This window comes from Equus caballus, chromosome 23, assembly GCF_041296265.1.
Source record: "Equus caballus isolate H_3958 breed thoroughbred chromosome 23, TB-T2T, whole genome shotgun sequence".
Classification (NCBI taxonomy): Eukaryota; Metazoa; Chordata; class Mammalia; order Perissodactyla; family Equidae; genus Equus; species Equus caballus.
In genome coordinates, this window is record NC_091706.1 from 18,535,717 (window position 1) to 18,558,452 (window position 22,736).

Here is a 22,736-nt window from a genome sequence, read left to right on the forward strand (position 1 = left end):
CTACTTTATATGTGGGATGCCTACCACAGCATGGCTTGCCAAGTGGTGCCATATCCGAACCAGCGAACCCCAGCCCGCTGAAGCAGAACATGCGGACTTAGCTGCTGTGCCATCAGGCTGCCCTGTCTTCCTCTTTCTTGGTTTATTCCTCGGTTATGTTAGAGCACATCCTCCATTACAAAATTGTTTTAGACAATGCTGATCTGAAAATGTTTTAATTTCACTGTCATGCTTGATTGATATTTTCCCTGGGTAGAGATTCATAGGTTTGAAAAAGTTTTCATTCAGAAATCTGAAGGAATTGCTCATTTACCTTCTAGCTTCCATTGAGAAATCTAAAGCCATTTTCATTCCTGATCTTCTGAATGTGACCTATTTGTTGTTTGTTTTCCCTCTCTGGAGGCTTGTATTATCTTCCTTGTATTCTAAAATTTCATAAAGATATGCCTTGTTGTATGTCTGTTTTTATCCACTGTGTTGGGTCCTTTTCATCTGGAAGCTCTTGTCTAAGTTCTGAAAATTTTCCCTAATTTATTTCTTTAATTGTTTACCCCCCTTTGTTTTGTGTTTTTTCTCTTTCTGGAATTCCTAATCTGTTAGACTTCCTGGGCTATCCTTTTTTTTGTTTCCCTCCTATGTTCTATTGATTTCTTTGTATTGATGTTTCACTTTTGGAAGAGATTTTTCTTAACTTTATCTTCTGTTCTTTCTATTGTTTTTCATTTCTGCCGTCATATCTTACATTTCTGAGTTATTTTTTGCGCTATGAATATTCCTTATTATAGCATCCTATTCTTATTTCATGGATATGATGTCTTAGCTCCCTGAGGATATTAATGACAGCTTTTTTATCTCTCTTTAGTTTTCATTGCATATTTTCTGTTTGATGTGGTTTAGTGTTAGAAGCTTTTCTCAGATATCTTGTTACAATTAAGAGTGGGGAACTGTGGAAAGCTGTTTGAAACTCTTGAGCCTGTAAATGCATTCTCCAAATGGGCTGTTTTAATTGGGAAACCTCTCATGTTGGTGTCTTTAGGTCTTTTCTGTAAGGGTGATAGATTGCCCAGAGAAAGATTTTCTAGTCTTTTTCTGGGAGACCATAGGCCTAGTTGCTGGTGTTTCTGGGAGCATGGCAAAGGAAGAGAGTAGCATGTGTTCAGCATTTAGGATTTAAGAATTCATTTATTCTCCTATTTTCAATATGGTACCTCCACTTTCAACTGTACTCTGGTGGCCCCCAGGCTAGAGAGCCTCTGTTTTACCCTCTCCAGAAGATAGAAGGAGGAATCTCTCTGACATGGGATTAGGGAAGCCACAGTCTTAGATGTTCTCCAAGTCTTCTAATCAATCTTATTTTTAGAATACCCATTACTTCCAAATGTACTTAGTATTGTGTTTTGTGGGTTCTAGATTTTAAATCAGCCATCCTTAATACCAGCTTAGAATTCAATTTTCTGGTGTCTGCTATGTCATGTACTACTTATCTGTCTGTTTTCCAGATGTTATTTCTTCTCTCATTTATTTTGTTCATAAAGTTTTATAGCTTTTTAAACAGTAATTTTCTGTGGATTTTTGGGGGAGATTATAAGAATGCATGTTTTTAACCCTCCAATTTTACCTTTAAACCCATAATTTAATATTTTTTTCTATAAAATTTTAAACTTAATTAGTATTTCTATTATCCTCATTGACAAAACAAATACTTTAACTTCCCTCTAAATTCTTTTTCTATTTTCTACATTTTGTTATGTCAAATTTTACATTCAGCTTGTTAAGTCTTAAGATTTTTTTTTCTTCTTCCTTGATGTTTTGCAATTTGCCATACTATATTTAGGTATGGGTTTTTTTAAATGTTGCTTGGCAGTATTAAACTTTTCAACCTAGGGAATCATCTTTCTTGAATTTTAGAAAAATTTCAATCATTATCTTTTAAAAAATATTTCCTTCACTTCTGTTTTCTCCTTCTGAAACTGATTATTTCAATGTTGGAGCCTATCTTCCCTACTTAGCTTTTTTCCCTCTTTGCTTAATTTCTTAATTTGTATTCTGTTCTAGGTAATTTTCAATGCCTGAGCTCTCTCTTCATTTGTTTTTACTCTGTTGTTTATCCTGTCTATTGAATTTTTAATTAATTATCTTCTATTCTTCTTTTAGTCCCACTTTTAAAGTATATTAGGTATGCTCAAAGAGATAAAAAATTTAAGATTCTTCATTAAAAAAAATTTCTTCAGGTGTACTTCTCCTATTTCTTGTGTTTGCTGATGTGGCTCATGGTGGTAATTTTCCACAAGTGTATCATAATTTTGGGTTGAGAGCTCATGTTGGATAGGAGTTGGTCCCTTTTGTGTGGTTTTGGAGTTGCTGTAGCCTAACCCTCTGGCTGGCATAGGTCTAGGCCAGCTGTTTCATTAGAGTTTTGAGTTTTTACTTTATGTGAATAGCTCAGCCTGGACCATACTATGTGTATTATATGGGTTATGTAGGCCCAGTTTCCATTCTCAGGGTACCTCTGTTCCCTCCATAGGACATAGGTAGGTGTTGAGTGGATGCAATTCCAGCAAGGAGGCTGTTTCTGGTCTTCTGCCCCATAATTGGAATGCTGGACCCTTGGAACTTTGGAGTTTTAGCCTACATTACTCTAGTCTTTTTTTTCCTGGGGGCCTTAGTGCCCACTTACTACTCTAGATTCTGCCTCTGTTCCTGACCCACAAAAATTATACTCTTGTTATTGAATGTAGCTATGTATTTAAAATTTTATCTAATTTCTTGTATATCCTTCTAGAGGGTCCTTTATGTATATACAAGTAAATGAGAATATGCTTATTTTTCTTTCTTTTGTACACACAACTTAGAACATTGTATTTTGCTTTTGTTTTCTCTTTGCAATAAGTTAGGAAGTATTTCCATTTGATAGATCAGAACTGGTATAGAGATTGTTGGTTTCTTTGTTAAAGAGACATGCTGATGTGACTGTGCATGGTTTATTTTCATCACAATGGGTAGGAACCTTTTCTGCTTTTGAATTTTTACATTGTTTTTCGTATGTAATTTAAAAAATATGTATATTTATTCTCAATAATTTTCTTCAATATAAAAATTCACTAGTTCTGTAATTATAATGACTTTAACTCCTCCTTTAACGTTTTATTCATGTAATCCTTACAGCAACTATAACTTCTTTAAATTTTAACCATTCATTAAATTAATAATGTGACCACTTGTTTAGGGTCACAGAGTTTGTAAGTGAAAGTTTGGCACCAGAGTTGTACTCTGAACCACTAGATTATATACTGGCTCTATCTCCTAATAAAAAAATTTATTTTTTTTTATGTGATAAAGCTTCTACTTTTTTTTTTTTTTGAGGAAGATTAGCCCTGAGCTAACATCTGCTGCCAGTCCTCCTTTTTGCTGAGGAAGACTGGCCCTGAGCTAACATCTGTGCCCCTCTTCCTCCACTTTTTATATGTGGGATGCCTACCACAGCATGGTTTGCCAAGCCGTGTGATGTCTGCACCTGGCATCCGAATGGGTGAACCCTGGGCCGCTGAAGTGGAATGTGTGAACTTAACCGCTGCGCCACCAGGCCGGCCTGAGTCTTTACTTTTAAATGATTATTGATACATCAAGTAATAACATGTAACAAGTTCTTGAATTCTATCATTTAGTAATTTTGATTAAGAGAAACTAAAAACAGCTTAAACAATTATATTAGTATGTATTGTTCTAACCCTATTTTAAGGTTGGCTGCACTTAATACATTACAAATAACTATTTATTACTTTTTCATAGGCAAAACCCCTGACTTTTGAGAAAGCTTTAGGGGAAAACTAATTTAATCCTTTTCTTTCTTCAATATATTGTTATTATTATTTTTTTAAAACTACAGTTAAGAAAGAAAGTATTGACAAATATGTTACTTAAAGTAGAAGACATAGGAAAGCAGACAATGTACATCCATTAGATTTTAAAGAAATATGAGATAAAAAATGAAATTTTTGATAAGCTGAGTTTTTACAAAGAAGCTAGATTTGTTATTCTCCAGAAAGTGAAGGGCCACCTAATATGTAATATATAAAAATAGTTTAATTCCTTTTCACAAGAATATAACTCAAGCTCTGCTAAACTTCATATTCCGTGAAGGCCACTAAAATGCCAGTCCATGAAATGGGCACTCTTTTTTCTTCCCCTATCCATTTATATGCCAGTTTTCATGAATTTCTGGCCAGATATCGCCGACAAAGGCTAAGAGGTCATCCAGGACTTCATCCCTGTTCTGCTAGAAGTAGGTCTAGAGGATGGTCATCTTCTCTTGGGTCTCCTTCTCCATTTTGGTGCTCCCACTACCATGGACCCCAGAGCTGCAGCTTCCTTGGCCTTGAACGCTTTCTCCCTCTGTAGGCAGGACTGTTCAATTTCAGCCTGAGTTTCTTTGACCTGCTTCAGCCTCCGGTTCTTTTGCTTGCAGGCCTTGGACACATTTTGGGAAACCCACTTCGCGGCCTACAGCAGCTTCTTTTTTTTTTTAAGATTTTATTTTTTCCTTTTTCTCCCCAAAGCCCCCCAGTACATAGTTGTATATTCTTAGTTGTGGGTCCTTCTAGTTGTGGCATGTGCAACGCTGCCTCGTTGTGGCCTGATGAGCAGTGCCATGTCCACGCCCAGGATTCGAACCGACGAAACACTGGGCCGCCTGCAGCGGAGCGCGCGAACTTAACCACTTGGCCACGGGGCCGGCCCCTACAGCAGCTTCTTGATGCCCTGTGACTGACTATCCATAGCGGTGGTGACTGAGGCAAGGGTTAGCAGCCTGAATGGGCTGGACTGCCCCTTGGGGTCAGCTGACCCAGCTGCCCAAGATCTGAGCCTGTGCCTGTGCCCTGCCCACTGTCCTCTCCTGTCACCTTTGATTTTGACAGTAGCCCCATGAAGTAAGTATGTAGACAAGGAAACAAGCTTAGAGAGAGTGTGTAAATTTCTCATGGTCACTTGCTTCTATTTATCTTACTTCAAACCTTGTGTTTTTATTCTGTTTTATCTCCACTCTACTCTGATTGATAACAGGAACCCCAAAAACCATAGTATCAAACTCTTTCACTCAGGAAAGTAGGCCAGTGATTCTTTCTGCAGCTTCGTCTTAAAACCCTTACTGCTTCTTGTCTTAGCTTCCAGGGCCATTTCTGAGCAGTAGAGGTTACAAACATTCCACTGAACAAACAGTTCCAAATCCTGTCATCGTACCCTATGTGCCTGTTCCAAATGGTAAGTTTGTTATGGACATATTAAAACTTTTGTAAATTCTAATTCTTACATATCTTCATCTGTAGAAGGAAAAAATACCCTGTTGTGAAGACAACATTAATTAGTCTTTAGTGTTTTGCTGCTGTTTTATCGTACTGAGAAAATCAGAAGTAGTATATTTACCTGATACGACTGTCGAGAATTATTTAGCCAAACAATAAGATGCTTTACATCAGCTCAGAATCTATTGTTATTATAATTTTATTCTTAGACCACGTGTTTAAGTGCCAAATGTCCAAAAAACACAATGGTATAAATTTTAATAGAGTATGTTATAGATATGAAAAGCACCTGGTGAATATTTTCTTAACTAAATTTTAAATAATTAGTATCTGATTATTAATATAATAATTATTGTTTACTGTGTGTCTTTCATAGTTCTGACATTATACTTTACAAATGTTAATTATATAATCCTCACAACAACCTTGTAGGATAGATGATGGTATTGATATTTTATACGTGAAAAAAACTGGATTAGAGAAGTTAAGAAATTTATATTACAGAGCTTGTAATTTGACGGAGCTAGCTTTCAGACTTAGGTATCTCTCTCTTAAACCTTTTGTTTTTTTCTCATTATACCATCTAGTTACTTGTGATATTTGGATTTTGGCCATGTGGAAAGTCAAAGAATTTTAAGATGCTGAAGAGAGAAAAATTGAAAGGATGTGGTTATGCCTGTTTATGTATTATAGACAGAGAAACTATACTTAAATGTGCTGAATTATCATTTTTTTTTTCTTTTCAGGTAATACATGCATGATTTTTTTTTATTTAAAAGAAATGAATATAACTAGTATTGCTTTAAGAGTTGAAACCTGGCTTTTAGCTACATGGCATGTTAAAGTACCTCTAAGGTGGCTGGAAGCTTGTATTAACTGGATCCAAGAAGAAAATGATAATGTTAATTTGAGTCAGGCACAAGTGAATAAACAAGTGTTTGAGCAATGGCTTCTTACGGATCTGAGAGATTTGGAGCATCCTCTTTTGCCTGATGGCATTTTAGAAGTTCCAAAAGGAGAACTGAATGGATTTTTTGCTCTGCAGATTAATTCATTGGTTGATGTAGGTCAACCTGCATATTCCCAGATACAAAAGTTAAGAGGCAAGAATACAACAAATGATCTAATTACAGCTGAAACACAAGTAACCCAAAAACCTTGGGAAGCAAAGCCTTCACGAATGTTGATGCTACAGCTAACTGATGGGGTTGTACAAATGCAGGGAATGGAATATCAGTCTATTCCAGCTCTTTATAGTGATCTTCCTCCAGGTACAAAAATTTTGATTCATGGGAACATTTCTTTCCGTCTTGGTGTTCTCTTATTGAAACCAGAAAATGTGAAGGTGTTAGGGGGAGAAGTAGATTCTCTTTTAGAGGAATATGCCCAAGAAAAACTACTTGCAAGATTAATTGGGGAACCTGATCCTGTAGCTTCAGCTATACCAAATAATTCTAACCAAAGCATCCCCAGAATTACAGATGTTCTAGATCCTGCTTTAGGACCTTCTGATGAAGAACTCCTGGCAAGTCTTGATGAAAGTGATGAGCTTGCAGCAAATAATGACACCTCCTTAGAAAGAATATGTTTCAGCACAGGTAGTTCCTCAAATACTGTTCCCATAAGACAATCAAGTTTTGAACCAGGACTTGTTATTTCTCCAAGACCAAAGGAGAAATCACCAAATCAATCTATGCATTTCTCTGATGGGGAATTAGATGACTTTTCTTTGGAGGAGGCCTTGCTTTTGGAAGAAACTGTCCAGAAAGAACAAATGGAGACTAAAGAATTGCAGCCATTGACTTTGGACAGAACCATGGATGAAACTATAGAGAGATTTTCACATAAATCTAAAACTCTGGATAATTTTTCTTTGATTTGCAAAAATGGAAACAATAATTGGAATGAAAAAAATTCATCTGAACAAATGACCAATGAAGACAAGTCTTTTATTTGTCCATCTGCTAGAGACCAAAACAGTAGTGTTTTTTCAGTTCAACGTAATGTAGCCCTACCCCAAGATTTTACAAATAAAGATAAGAACTCAGAGATAGATGATAAAGTAAAGCAAAGCATCAGCAATTCAGATGGACATTCCTTAAATAATAAAATATTAAATGGAGAGCTGGTCACTTATGTACCAAAAAGGAGTTCACAAATTTCTGATGAAAATGATCGCCATTTACAGACTCATTCTTTAAGATCATCAGAGAATAGCACTAATCTTTCCATCACCATGGATTTGTATTCTCCACCTTTTATCTATTTGTCTGTTCTAATGGCCAGCAAACCAAAGGAAGTTATAACAGTGAAAGTCAAAGCATTTATTGTAACCTTAACTGGAAATCTCTCAGCTTCTGGTGGTATTTGGAGTATAACAGCAAAGATTTCTGATGGTACAGCATATCTAGATGTAGATTTTGTAGATGAAATACTTACTAGTCTGATAGGGTATTCAGTACCAGAAATGAAAAAGTTAAAAAAAGATCCTCTTCAGTACCAAAAGTTCCTGGAAGGTTTGCAGAAATGCCAGAGAGATCTAATAGATTTGTGCTGTCTAATGACTATTTCATTTAATCCCTCCTTGTCTAAAGCAATGGTACTGGCATTACAAGATGTTAATATGGAACACCTTGAGAACCTAAAGAAGCGATTGAATAAATAATTTGCAAAATAGTATTAGAAAACAATAAAAGAGGAAATATTTAGACTTAAATTTATCCTTTTATTTGCGAAACTTTCTTTTGTAAACTTCTTTTCATAGCTTATTTCAGTTTGATTTAAAAGTGTTTAATCATATTTGTTTAGGTTTTTTAATAAATTAATTTTTTATGGTAACTTAGATGAAAGAATTTGGTGCCTCATTGTTACTGGGAAATTTGTTTTCCACTTGTCATTTCACATAAGATGATTGCTAAAGTACTATCTTGTTTACTGATGAGTCATATTGTTGAAAGTTAACGACTATAAATAGGTAGTTGTACTTTTAATATGTTGAGTACCCAAAAAGATTTGTTTATATTATTATACTTAGGAAAATGTAAATCCAGTGGATCAGAATATCAGGCTTTCAGATGCAGATTATTTTGTTAGTTTTTATTTTATTGGTTGTAAATATTTGTCTGGTATTTTTAAGGCAAATATTACGTTAACTAGATACCATTTCAGAGATTACATTCAATGTAATTGAAACTTTATTTTCAAGGATAATTTATTTTAAATAGCATATTGAAAGCTTCATTAATAAGATCCAATAAGTATTTAATTTTTTTGGATTAAATAAGGTATTTACCCATTTCTTTAGATGTTTTCCCCTTTTCTGAATTAGCTCTATAGGTAAGCCTCCCTTTAGTTTTATTGTAAGTGCTTATTTTATTTTTTAAGGGAGACTGTTACCACAGTTCTACTTTGCTGTCAAAAAGTCACGTTTGAAAGGTAAAGTTGTTTTTAATAATCTTTTGTCTCTAAAAAAATTTAAATTAGGGTCCTGCCCTGGTGGCCTAGTGGTTAAATTTGGCACACTCTGCTTTGGCGGCCCAATTTTGGTTCCCAGGTGTGACCTACACCACTTGTCTGTCAGTGGCCCTGCTGGGGTGGTGGCTCACATACAAAAAGAGGAAGATTGGCCGTGGATGTTAGCTCAGAGTGAATCTTCCTCAGCCAAAAATAAAAAGCATAAAAAATAAAACATTATACTGTCTTGAATTTTAAAACATTCAACAAATGCTTAAATAATAAAATGAAGACATTGTGTTTTGTTTTAGTTAATGTAATAGAAAAATACCTGGGAGTAAGATAAATACCTATATAAAAATATGATACAGGGGCCGGCCTCATGGCCTAGTGGTTAAGTTCATGTGCTCTGCTTCGGTGGCCCAGGGTTTTGCTGGTTCGGATCCTGGGCACAGACATGGCACCGCTCATCAGGCCATGTTGTGGCAGCAGCCCACTTGCCACAACTAGAAGGATGCATAACTAAAATATACAACTATGTACTGGGGGGATTTGGGGAGAAAAAGCAAAAAAAAAAAAAAAAAAGACATGTAGTAGAAAAATATTTTAAAAATCTTTTGCCATTGTTGGTTGAAGGATGATAGAGTTCAAGGCACGACGCAGATTTTGCTGCCAAATGCTCTAATAGTAAAATCTATATACTTGCATAGCTGTTTTATTACAAGAGATCTAAATGAGATAGCATTATCTTTCTTCTAAATATTCTCTTCCTATACTCTATCTCTGTAAGTAGTGCTTGAAAGGTGAGATGAGACCTTATTTTCTCTTCATATTCGGTCACTAACGACTGGGTATAGTACTTTGCCTTATCAGTCCATCCTTCTAAATTAGTGCTGTGATTCTGGCTCTGGTCTTCTCTGGCCTGGATTATTCCAGTAGGTTTACTAATTAGTCTGTTCCTTATTTTGCCCTCAAGTCTTTTCCCAGAATTCTACCTGAATGATCTTTCTAGAATAAATTTCTTGTTTTCTCTTGGTTAAGTTTTCATATCATCTTTCTCCTACCCCCTACATACGGAGTGAAGTCCAAGCTCTTCATCTAGTCTGTCAGTCCTTTTGTGATCTGGCTCTTGCCTTCCTTTTCAGCCTCATCTTTTCCCATTATTCTCCACCTACCTAATCTGCCTCTAAGTTTTAGTCATACCAAATTATTTGTGGTTCCCCAAACATGTAAGAGAATACACCTCATGCTTTCATATTTAAGCTCATAGTGATCCACCTGCCTCCTAAATTCATTCATATTTCCAACTTAGCTTAAGTTTAAGGTGCCTATTGAAGTGTTCCATGAATTCCATCGCCCACTTTCATGCCCTCTTGTACACTATACAAACTAATATGTATGTTTTGTTGTATTTATTTGCTTCTCTAATTCTGACTCTACTGCTACATTTTGGGCAGAATAATTCTTTGTTGTAGGGAGCTGTCCTGTGCATTGTAGGACATTGAGCAGCATCCTTGGCCTCTACCCATTAGATGCCAGTAGCATCCTTCCAGTTGTGACAACCAAAACCTTTCCAGACATAGCAAAATAGTCCCTGTGGGACAAAACTGCCCTTGGATGAGAACCATTGCTCTAATGGAATATAAGCTGCTTGAGGTTATGGCTGAGTGATTTACCTTTAATTCCAGTAAGTGTTTATTGATATTATAAATGAATCATCAAATCTGATCATCTTTATTTCCTTACTTCATATCCTTTAGTGATTTCTTATAATCTGTTACAATAGCATGATACTTAAAGCCCTGAAACCTCTGCATACATAGCACCTCAGAGAGCTATCCTCTACAGTGAAGGGGTAGATTAGAAAAATCTGCCTGATACCAAAGGGAGTCTACATGAAAACTTGGCTGAGTTGGCCTAGATTCTAGTTGGCGGCGGGGGGCACGTTTTCCCTGAGAATTTGTAGCCATAGGTCTGCTCTTATGTGGGGCTAAGTGGTCACTTAAGTTACCTGCATGATAATCTCCAATTGATATTTTAACATAAAAATGATCCTAAAAGTGGAGCTAGCCCGGTGGCACAGCAGTTAAGTGCACATGTTCCACTTCGGCAGCCTGGGGTTCATCGGTTCAGATCCTGGGTGCAGACATGGCACCACATGGCAAGCCGTGCTGTGGTAGGCGTCCCACATATAAAGTAGGGGAAGATGGGCACGGATGCTTAGCTCAGGGCCAGTCTTCCTCAGCAAAAAAAGGAGGATTGGCAGAGTTAGCTCAGGGCTAATCTTCCTCAGGAAAAAAAAAAAAATGATCCTAAGGGTACCTGGCAGAAGCAAATGGGAAGGAAAAATGGGTATAATGAGATGAGCTTTCTCTTCCTCTTAGGAATGAATCTACTTTCAGAGAGTACATGTTCTTTGCTCCTCCATTCTGTAAATCTTTCCTGTATTGCCTTCTGCTCTGGTCCAGCACTGCTTATGACTGGGTGGGTAAGTGTCCACACTTCTGGAGTTAGCAGGCACTACATGAAACGCTCAAGACATGCATAGATGTAAAATTACCTATGTAAGATGCTCAAGAGAAAAAACAAAAGGGTTGAAAATTTCAGTAGGGAATTAGGAATTTAAAAAACTAAAAATAAAGAATAACTAAAATTAAGAATTCAGTGAATGAGTTTAACACCAGATGGAAAACAGCTGAAGAAATAATTAAGTTTGGCCAGAAGAAAAAGTGCAGAAAGATGTATAGAGACAAAAGGATGGAAAAGAACCTGAAAACCATGTAACAGAGAAGGGCTAACATTAATGTGACTGTAGTTTTAGAGAAGAAATAGAGAATATTTGGCGTTAATGCTTAAGAAATTTCTAAAATTTATGAAAATCATCAAGCTACAGGTTTCAGAGGTCCCACAAACCTCAAGCAAAATATATTAAGAGAAAATCATACTTATGCAAATATTACCAATACCACTGAAAACTTAAAAAATCTAGAGCAGTGAAAGAAAGAAGGCATATTTCAAAGGACCAAAAATGTGGCAATCAACTACTTAATAAAAACAGTGGGAATGAGAAAACAGAATGGCATTTTCAAAGTGATGGAAGAAAATAACTGCCAACCTAGAATCCTATACAAAGCAAAATGTCCTAAATAAGGTGCAATAGGTAAAATTAAGAAAACCTTCAGGGGCTGGCTCTGTGGCCGAGTGGTTAAGTTCACGTGCTCTGCTGTGGCAGCCCAGGGTTCGGATCCTGGGCGTGGACATGCCACCGCTGGTCAGACCACACTGAGGCGGCATCCCACATCCCACAACTAGAAGGACCTGAAACTAAGATATACAACTGTGTACGGGGTGGGGGGGAGGTTTGGGAAGGTAAAGCAGAAAAAGAAGAAAGAAGATTTGCAACAGTTGTTAGCTCAGGTGCAAATCTTTTTTATTTTTTTAGAGATTTTATTTTTTTTCCTTTTTCTCCCCAAAGCCCCCCAGTACATAGTTGTATTTTCTTCGTTGTGGGTCCTTCTAGTTGTGGCATGTGGGATGCTGCCTCAGCGTGGTTTGATGAGCAGTGCCATGTTGGCGCCCAGGATTCAAACCAACGAAACACTGGGCTGCCTGCAGCGGAGCGCGTGGGATTCAGCCACGGGGCCAGCCCCCAGGTGCAAATCTTTTTTTTTTTAAAAAAAGAAAATCTTCACACACAAAATGAGAATTTTTTTTCCCTAACAAACCACAAAAATTATGTTGTCTGAGCAGAAGGAGAATGATACCAGATGGGAGCTTGGAGGTGCAAGAACAAATGAACAACGAAAAGGATAAATATGTGGGTTAAATGAATGGTGATTTTAAAACAAAAATAATGTCTTGATGATTTAAGAAAACAGGACTAAAGTACGTGAAAACAATAGCATTTAAGTTGGGAGGGAGATAAATGGAAAAGTATTTTAAGATCCTTTATGTCTGAGGAAATGTTAAGCTGTAGTTTTTATTTTAGACTTGAATATTCAGAGTTGCATGTTGTAATATTTAGAGTAACTACTACTAAAAGACTTGTAAAAGTATATTACTATATGCTTATGGAATAAAATAGAATAAAAAAAAAACAGTACTTGACCCAAAATAAAGCAAGAAAGAGAAAACAAAAAAAGTGGCATACAGGAAAAACAGGGCGTCAGTAAGTTTAAAGCCAAATGGATAGGAAATTGCATTAAATGTAAATAGGCGAAATCCTCCAATAAAAGACAAACATTGTCAGATAACAATCCAATTATAAATGAGAGAGACATAAAATGCAAGGATACAGAAGGGTGAAAAGTGAAAGATGTAAAAAGATATACGGACACTAACCAAAAGAAAGCTGCTGTGGCTATGTTAATATCAAACTGAATTTCAAACAAAAGACTAGTAGTAAAGAGAGACAATGATAATAATCAAAGGACTAATTCTCTAGGAAGGTTTAGCAATTCTAAATTTATTGAATTCAATATGTCCTTCTAAATTTATCAGAACTACAAGGAGAAATAGAGAAATCCACAATCATAGAGGAAGATTACATACTTAGTAATCAAAAAAAAGTTGGTAGGGATGTAGAAAATACAGCTGACCTAATCGCCATGTATATAGGCTACTGTACTCAACAAATGCGTAATACACGTTTTTTCATGTGCATGTGGCACATTTACAAAAATTGATCATGCTGTACTAGAAAGCATGTCTAAACAAGATTCAAAGAATTGTAAGCATACAGAGTGTATTCTCTAACCATAATTAAAATAAGCTAGAAAAAAAAAAGGTTAGAAAATTTCATGTGTTTAGAAACTACAAAACAGACTCCAAAGTAACCTTGGGTTAAGGAAGAAACCACAATGAAAATTGGAAAGTATTTTATAATAAAAATAAAGCATCAAAATTCATGAGATGTAAATAAAACTGTGCTTAGAGGAGACTTTACATCTTTCATTTAATAGAAAAGAAAGGCTAAAAGTCCATGAGTGGAGCATTTATCTCACAGTTATAAAAATGGCAAATTAAGCACAAAGAAGGAGGAAGAAAAAATAAAGGGCTTAATTTATTGGAATAGAAAGCTAACATAATAGGATTTACAAAGCTAAAAGTTGCTTCTTTGAGAAGACTAAAACTCCTAGCAAGACAAATAAAGAAGTGAGAAGGCACAAATAAATGCCAGAAATGAAATGGAGAAATCACTCACTGTTTCTACATGCATTAACAACCTTTTAAGAGGACATTATGAATAATTTCATGCTGATGCATTTAAAAATTTAGTTGAAATGATCAAATACCTGAGAAACTACAAATATAAGAGAAAAGAAAATCTGAGTAGTTCCATATTAAAGTAGTTGAATTTGTTTTTGACAAGGGGAAATAATAGTCTTTTCAATAAATAGTATTGGGACAACTGCATAGCCACATACAAAAGAATGAAGTTGAACCCGTACCTCACACTATACAAAGATTCACTCAAAATAGATCAAATACCCAAATGTAAGAGCTATAAGTAAACCTCTAGAAGAAAACATAATTGTAAATATTTGTGACCTTGATTAAGGCAGTGGTTTCTTAGATAGGACACATAAAGTCCAAGCAACCAAAGAAAAAATAGATAAATTGCGCTTCAAAATTTTAAAAACTTGTGCTTCAAAAGATGCTGTCAAGATCAAGAAAGTGCAAGGACAACCCTCAGAATGGGAGACTGTCTTTGCAAATCATATATCTGAAAAGAGACTAATATCTAGAATATATAAAGAATTCTGAAACTCAATAATAAAAAGACAAATAACCTAGTTTAAAAATGGGCAAAGTATTTGAATAGATATTTCTCCAAAAAAGATATACTAATGGCCAATAAATACATGAAATAGTGCTCAACATCATTAGTCATTAGGAAAATGCAAATTAAAACCACAATGAGATACTACTTCATACCCACTAGGATAGCTATAATTGAAAAGACAATGATAGTTACTGGCAAGAATATGGAGAAATATGTTGTTAATGGGACTATAAAATGGTACAGCCACTTTGGAAAACAGTCTGGCAGTTCTTCAAAAAGTTAAACAGAGTTACCATATGACTTAACTATTCCATTCTTAGCCAAGAGAATTGAAAGCATATGCTCACACAAAAACTTGTACGTGAATGCTCATAGCAGCATTATTCATAACAGCCAAAAAATAGAAACAACCCAAATGTCCATCAACTAATGAGTGGATAAACAAAATATGGTAATATATACAATGGAATATTACCCATAAAAAGGAATGAAGTGCTGATACATGCAACAACGTGGATGAACCTTGAACAACATTGTTCTAAGTGAAAGAAGCAACACAAATGACCACATTATTTATCATCCCACTTATATGAGATATCCATAATAGTTAAATCTATAGAGACAGAAAGTAATTAGTAGTTTCCAGGGGCAGGAGGGAGGCTGTTCAGTGAGTGGCTGGTGATGGATATGGGGTTTCTTTTGGGGATGATTTAAATGTTCTGGAATTTGATAGTATGATGGTTGCACTATATGGGTATACTAAGAACCACTCAATTTTACACTTTAAAAGGGTGAATTTTACGGTATGTGAAATAAAAAGTGAATCTGTTATTTAAAACCTTCTCACAAATTCTAGGCCTAGATGGCATCCCCACTGAATTCTTCCAAATTTTGAGGATAACACCACTCTACATAAGTTCTTCCAGAGACTAGACAATGAGAGGACATTTCCCAACATTTTTTACTAGGCTGACATAACTTTGAACATGCATAGAAGATTAAAAGAAAGAATATACACACCAATCCTCTCATGAATATAATTTCAAAATATAAATTAATCCTAAATGCTATATTAACAAATTAAATCTAAAAGATATAAAAGGGAGAATACATCATAACAAAATGGGGTTTATTTCCAGAATGCAAGGATAGTTCAACCAATCAATGTAATTCACCACATTAAGAGATAAAAACTATAAGGCCATTCCAATAGATACAGAATAAGCACTTGATAAAATTTATATATTCATAATAAAACTCACGAAACTAGTAATACGATGGAACTTTCTTATTCTAATAAAGAGAATCTACATAAAACGTACAGCAAATATCATACATGAGATGGGGAATAAGATGAAAATGTCTGCTATTATGACTTCTATTCAACAATGTTATGAAGGTTCTAGCCATAGTAATAAGGCAAAGAAAAAAAACGTGTCAGAGAGGAAGAAATAAACCTCCTTATTTGCCAATGACATAGTTGTGTATGTAGAAAATTCAAAATCTATTAACTATTAGAAGTACTAAGTGTACTTGGCAAGGTTGCTGTATATAGGACAATATAAAAAACAGTTGTGTTTCTATATAGCAGCAACAAATAAAAAACTACTACTTAGAATAGCATGAAAAAATAAGATATTTTGGAATTATAAGTATAATGAAAGATGTACAAGATTTGTACACTAAAAACTACAAAATGCTGAAACGCACAAAAGAAGATCTAAGTAAATTTGGTTCATAGATTGGAATACTCAGTATTTTAAAGATGTCACTTCTCCCCAAACTGATCTATGAATTCAATGCAATATCAATCAAATTCTCAACATGACATTTTGGTGTAAATCAAGCTGATTCTAAAATTCATATGGATTCTAAAATTTATAAGTATCTATACAAACTTATGCCATATCACCCCCAAATAGTTTAGCAAGTATTTCCTATAAAGAGTTATTATGTGCACAATTAGAATAGCACCATCAAAATCAGGAAATATAATTATTATGTTCCTACCGTCTAACTCAGACTTCATTCCAGTTTTGCCAGATGTTTCAATCATGTCTTTTATAGCAAAAGAGTCCTTCCCTAGTCCAGCCTTAGATGAGACATAAGCCCTGGCCAGTACTTGATTGCAGCCTTGTGACCCTAAGTATAGGACTCAGCTAATCTGTGCCTGATTCCTCACCCACAGAAATTGTGGAATAATAGATGTGTATTGTTTTAAGCCACTAAATTTGTGTTAATTTGTTACACAACAATAGAAAATTAACACTCTCCCCTTGCCAATTGATTTCAGTTAGGTTATAACCGCCTGTTTTGATCCCTCTGGCCCCAGGGTGTTAGCAGCTTCCTGCTGTTACTCATCGGCGGATTGCCTTACAATTCCTTCTTAGGCTTTTCAGCATTTTCAACTCCTTTGTAACTAGTTCTCCGTATTAAATTCCTTCTGTTGAACTAACTGCTGTGAGCTGTTTTCTTGACTAGCTCTGACTAATACATGTGGTTAAGAATAGCTATTAAAATTTTTGAAGGGAGGAGGGGAGTGAAGAATAGCTATTATCTGTATACCTATGCTAGTGGTTTGATAATAGATGATATTCTCTCAGTATTACCTCCAGAAGATATCTCCAGTAAATTTACTTCTCTCCATCAACATTGGAACCGTTTTAACCCAAAGCCACCATTATCTCTTGATCAAGGATGCTCAGGTAATAAGTTTTCTAACAAATTTTATGTTCCTCTTCTTGTCCCTTGCCAGTCTGTTCTTCATCAGTGAATGTGATGGTACCAAGTAGCATGGAGGTAGTAGGGAGAGATAGACACAGAATTTTAAATATTCTATGTTACATATGCTTCATTCAGAGTTGTTGGTATAGACCTGTCCTTCGATAATAGATTATCTTCAATAATAGATTATTGACTTTGGTCCTGAGCAATACATTTCAATTAGCTAATGAATATGAAGTATAATATCAGTTTATTGCCAAGATGAATTGCAGCTCAGAGAAGAAATTGAAGTAGAATACAGACTAAACTGTATCCAAATGAGGTAAAAGAATTAGGATAACCTGTGATTCTATTCCCTGGTGTTGACTACCTTAAGTTATTTTCAATTAGCTCTTTCTAGGGCTTATTTTGTTACGTATTTGTTGTGGATATGAATCTTATTTTGTAAACTCAGATATACAACATATACAACAAGTCCTATGTTTATTATTTTCTTTGAAAAGACAATTTTAAAAAAGGGTAAAATCAGGCTCTCATACAGATCTAAAATTGAACACATAGATTTTATTTAACTTAAGCAATGAAGGAACCAGGCAAATATAACTAGTTCAAAGGAAAAGGATAAAAAGCACAAATTTATATGGATTAAAAGAATGTCGACATTAATGTACAAATGAAGCCAAAACTGGTCTTTCCACAGTGGGGATAGGAACTCAACTGAACCTCTGTCAGCTAAGACAGAACTTGCATGTCTATAGGCAATTGTTTTGCATTGCTATCAGTTGTCTACAATTTACAAAACTATAATCCCTTAGGATCAGAATCAGATAACCAGGAGGAGAGTTCTCTACACAAGACATAGTTTTCTGTTGCAGCACTCATTTCCCCCTACATCATTAATTTGACTTTAAGCCTCCATCCTTCTTAGGCTGGTAGAAAACTCAACTACAGATAATAGTTGGGTTCCCATTTCTCAAATTCACGTGAAGTTTCCAGAGGGCTTTGGAAAGAGCTGAACATTTGGTGAGGCCCCACTAGTCTCTGGTCCACAGTTTACTGCTGATATCTTTATGGTGTAAGCCCAAATGATTCCTTGGCTGCCATGCAGGATACATCCAAGTTTGCCAAGGATAGAAGTTCCAGCAATAGCCTAGTGAATATAAATGGTGCAGAAAGATGAAGGATAGTGTAATGGTTTTTTGTTCTCACCAGAATTTGCAAACACTTGCTTCTTTTCAGTTTCCTCATAGGTTGGCCATAAGGCTGTTTGGCTCCCTCTACTCTGGTTTCTTTAGGTTCTTGAGCCCCACTGTCAAGTCCAACTTTCCTAGGTACACCAATCAGTCATTCCTCTTTGAGTCCTGTCACCTACTAGGGCACTGGCAGGGAGAGGGACATGGGTCTCATTATTCAGGTCCCATACCCCACTATCTGCTTTCCAGTCTTGGGAAATTCTCCTTCCCTTTCCAAATTTATCATTTTTCTCCTCTCTGCCTCCCTCTACTCTAATTCCTGTGACTCCAGGTACACTCTTAACAAAAACTAGGAAGGGAAGTTGAGGTGGAGGAAGACTTTCCTGGCTACTGAAAAGAGATTTTCACATCTTGAGGTATATAGGGTAACTATTCTGGTTCAAAACTGATTTGGCTTGAACTAAAGAAGCCTGACTTATGGCCTGTCAAACATACATTGTACACCTGCCCTAACTGTTAAAGAACACACTCTCTTAAGACAAGAATGCATACTTCCCCTCCTACACCAGTGTCAGTAACACCCCTATTAAAAGAAATGCCCAAGTAACTTTTCCTTGCTGTCCTGTTGGCTTGTAGCTTTTGAGATGCCCCTTGATTATAGAATTCTAGTGGACACACAATGCATTAGTCCCTTTCCCAGCATCAGGGTCATGTTGACCCACTAATTTGTAACTGAATACCTCTTTGAAACTTTGATGAATATGTATCCTGGGTTCTTTTTCTAGAAAGGGATAAGACTGTACTGAAAACCATGGTTCTCTGGAACGCTTTCTTCCTTCGTGGAAACTGCCTTCCCAAGTTATAGTCCTCACCCTGGCTCAAGTAAAACTCACCTTATCTCTCTTATCTATAGAGTGGTTATCAGCTATTTTGTGTCAACACTACTCATGGGATCTAAAAGAGGAAAAATCCAGAGAACAAAGCAAAATGCTTATTTTCTGTTGTTCTACAACATAAAAAACCTATTAATGTCTCATTAAATTATCCTGCAACCTTATTTCCTCACTCATTCACTCACTTAAATATTTAATATTTGTTGAGCATTTCCTGTACTAGCAGCTGGGTATAACAAATTCTTCATCTCAGGGACATTCCAGTATAGTCAGGGAGATAGTCAAAGCAGTAATCAAAGTGACAGTACAATATTTTAAACAAAGAATAAGATAATATAATTATAAGGAAATGTAGCTCTTTAAGACTTTTAAAAAATATAATTAAGGGCATGCCAAAGTCAGTTTATGGTACAGAATCTCTGTTCTCTGGGCAGATTATAGGTAAAGCAAACCCAGTACTCAAGACAATTTGTCATTTTAAGAGAACCAAATTCTAGTCTTGTATTAATATAATTTTGGACAAAACCCTTCCCTGTTGTAGGTATGAATCTTACTCCACATACTTGAATGTGTGAGAAATGTCATGTTTCTTTGTTTTCTTGAAATCAAATTAAATTAGACTCCAAGCGCAGCAAAGCCAGCTTCATGGGTGTGCGACCTCTGTCATCTAACAGGGCCACTTTCCTAGTAGGGCTTCAGTGCTCTGCTGTTGCTGTCTTGAAATTCTTGATAATTTTATCTTTGGGCATGTGTTTTGTAAGTGAAGTCCAATGGGACTGTAGAGCATGCACCTGAGCAGAGGAGATAAACACAATATGTGTATCTGACACTTTTCCTTGCTGCTCAGTTGGCATGTAGATTTTGAGATGCCCCTTGATTACAGAATTCTAGTGGACACACAATGCATTAGAATTCAGCACATGTCAAAGGAGTACAAAGTGAGAGTGTTAGGTCTACCACTGGATAAAGGCTGGGCTGGGGTGGCTGACAGTTGTAGAGATCATGCTTTTTTTTTTTTTAACTAAAACTTCCTTTGCAGACAGAAGGCAATGGCATGTTAAGAAACACAAACTACCAAGGAACCCCATCATATCCTTTCTTACCTGTGTTACTTCCCTGTTCTAGCCAACTACCTACCCTGAAAATGATGACATAGAAGGAGAGGGAAAGATAGTGCAACCCATAGTTCTTTTTTCCTTCAGTTCCTTCTTGCTCATCAGTAAGCTAAAGGTAAGTATTGGTAGAATGTGTGTATATTAAGAAATGAAATAACAGTTGACTTAGTTTTGCACAGTGTTTCCACTGTTCTGGTAAGAACAAAATACATATACATGTATGAGCTATAAAATCAGAATTATGTAATTTTGATGATTCCAAAATCATCATTTTGAGAATATGAGTTAAATGTTCTCATATTTGCATTTAAAACTGGCATTGCATAATATAAAGATGAAAGGTAATGAAGCTTGGTACCTGAGGGTTACTGTAAATATTCAATAAGAACATGATTATCCTCCCACCTTGTTCCCAGCACAGCCATAGATGAAAAGAAGTTAATCCTGTCAACTTTCGGGTTTTCTTGTTTAACCTGAGGGGTGACTCAAGGGTCACAAGGATTTATGAATTTGTTTTGCAGAAGAAAAAGAATGTCTTCAAGGAAGTTACAATCACCAGATAACCAGCTCTCAGCTGCCACTGACGCCCACAAGTCAGATTGCCCAAGGGCTTGTCTGCAGTGTAAGAAATGCCAATTACTCCTTGGTTTCTCCAAAACTCTTCCTGCCAAGCCCCTTAGCTCTATAAAATCCCCTGCTTTCTTCTCTTGTGAAGGAAGATTTGAGAGAACTATCCTACCTTCTCATTTTGGCCAACTTGAATAAACCTTTCTCCATCTTCAAGCTCGCTGATGTTTCAGTGATTGGCTTACCGTGCATCAGGCACAGGAATTTGAGATTAAGAGGTTCATTATCAGTAACATGCATGCTAATAATTAGAATTTTACTTTTTATTTACTTAGAATGACATTAAAAAGCAAATATAAAATACCATGACAAGTTGAGAGAATCTGCAGAAGAAAGGAAACAGCTTTATATTCTAGTACCTTTAACAGTATTTTTTCCCTGCATTGTGAACAGCATTTTTGCCTCCTACATTTTCATTTTTCACTGAGCCCCACAAATTGTGTTGCTGGTGCTGGAGCACAGGCTGGTGGAAACGAAATCTCAGTCATTACTGGAGTTCTCTCATTACAGCTACCAGGATCATGCAAAGGTCCTGAGATCTTACTTTGAGCAGAATATTTGGAGATCCCTCGCTGTCTTCTGGTTAAAAGCACACTCTATTGTCCCAACCTGGAAGTAGGTGGGCTTTGAAGATTTTGTGCCACACATGGATCCAAGAATCTTTGCCCAGGCTGTAAGCTCCTTGATGAATGTGAGGCACTGTGCTAAGTGCTTTCCCAAGAATATTATGTTAAAAGCTTTTTAGAACATTAACAAACCTTTCATCAAGTAATACATAAACATAATTATAAAATTACATAGTATAGAAAGACCTATAATGAAAAGCACCAAATGTTTTTTTACTCTTTCCCACCCACACCACCATTCTACTCCCTAACTCCTAAACTCTGCTTTTAGTGTATCTAATTTTCCCTACTCTCTAAGTAATATGAGAATTGCCATTTTTTAGACATCTATTAAATTCCAGTTCTGATAAAGTGTTAGGTTGCCTCTCATCTCTCTTCTCACCCTCTTCTCTGTGTAATTATATCACTCTTTTTAGTTTCTCTATTGGTTATTGTAAGGGAGGAAAAACTTCTACCCTCCTAGGTTCTATCGCTAGGCCTAAGAATTAAACTGACATAAGACAGATTAACAGGAGAAAAGCATACAAATTTTGTTTAATGTTTTTATGTGTACACAAAAGTCTTCAAAAGGAAAATGAAGACCCAAAGAAGCTGTTAGGCCCAAAGCTTATCTACCTTTTTAAACAAAGAATGGTAAATTGTAGATATGTGACAAGACAGATACTTGGGTCAGTGGCAGTAAATTGTGGGACAGAAACTAGGAAATATAAGAGGGAAACTAATGGAAGATAAGGGTTATTTTAGTAGGTTTGTTTGTAAGGGTCCATTTCAGTGTTGACTCCCAGTCTCTGGTGACAAGGATGTTCTGCTCCTGGTACCAGGAAGGCAGCTTTCTCATGGGAAATTTTATGACCTGCTTTTAGATAGAAAGGGGGAGTTTAGGGAGCCCTTCCTGCATCTGCCATTTCTCAATCTGCCGTTTCTGCCTTTAGCTCAAAATAATCAATATGCCAAAGCAGCATATTTTGGGGTGGCATGTTCTGAACCCCTTCATTATCATCAAAGCATGAAATGATGAAC

At 36.0% G+C, this 22,736-nt stretch overlaps 1 protein-coding gene across 10 annotated transcripts in view; it reads left to right on the forward strand.

The window, feature by feature from the left end:
* Window positions 1–22,736, forward strand: part of RMI1 (RecQ mediated genome instability 1) — an 89,895-nt gene that overhangs the window by 11,421 nt on the left and 55,738 nt on the right. For 5 of the 10 annotated variants that reach the window (XM_023627029.2, XM_005604888.4, XM_005604889.4 and 2 more), the window contains exons 3-4: window positions 5,163–5,259; window positions 6,047–8,142. In XM_023627029.2, coding sequence (XP_023482797.1) covers window positions 6,058–7,965 — 1,908 coding nt within the window. In that variant the 5' untranslated portion in view covers window positions 5,163–5,259; window positions 6,047–6,057 and the 3' untranslated portion in view covers window positions 7,966–8,142. Of the gene's footprint in view, window positions 1–5,162; window positions 5,260–6,046; window positions 8,143–20,984; window positions 21,086–22,736 lie in introns of those variants that run through there. The other 5 variants (XR_011431137.1, XR_002803038.2, XR_011431138.1 and 2 more) reach the window with 2 other exon arrangements.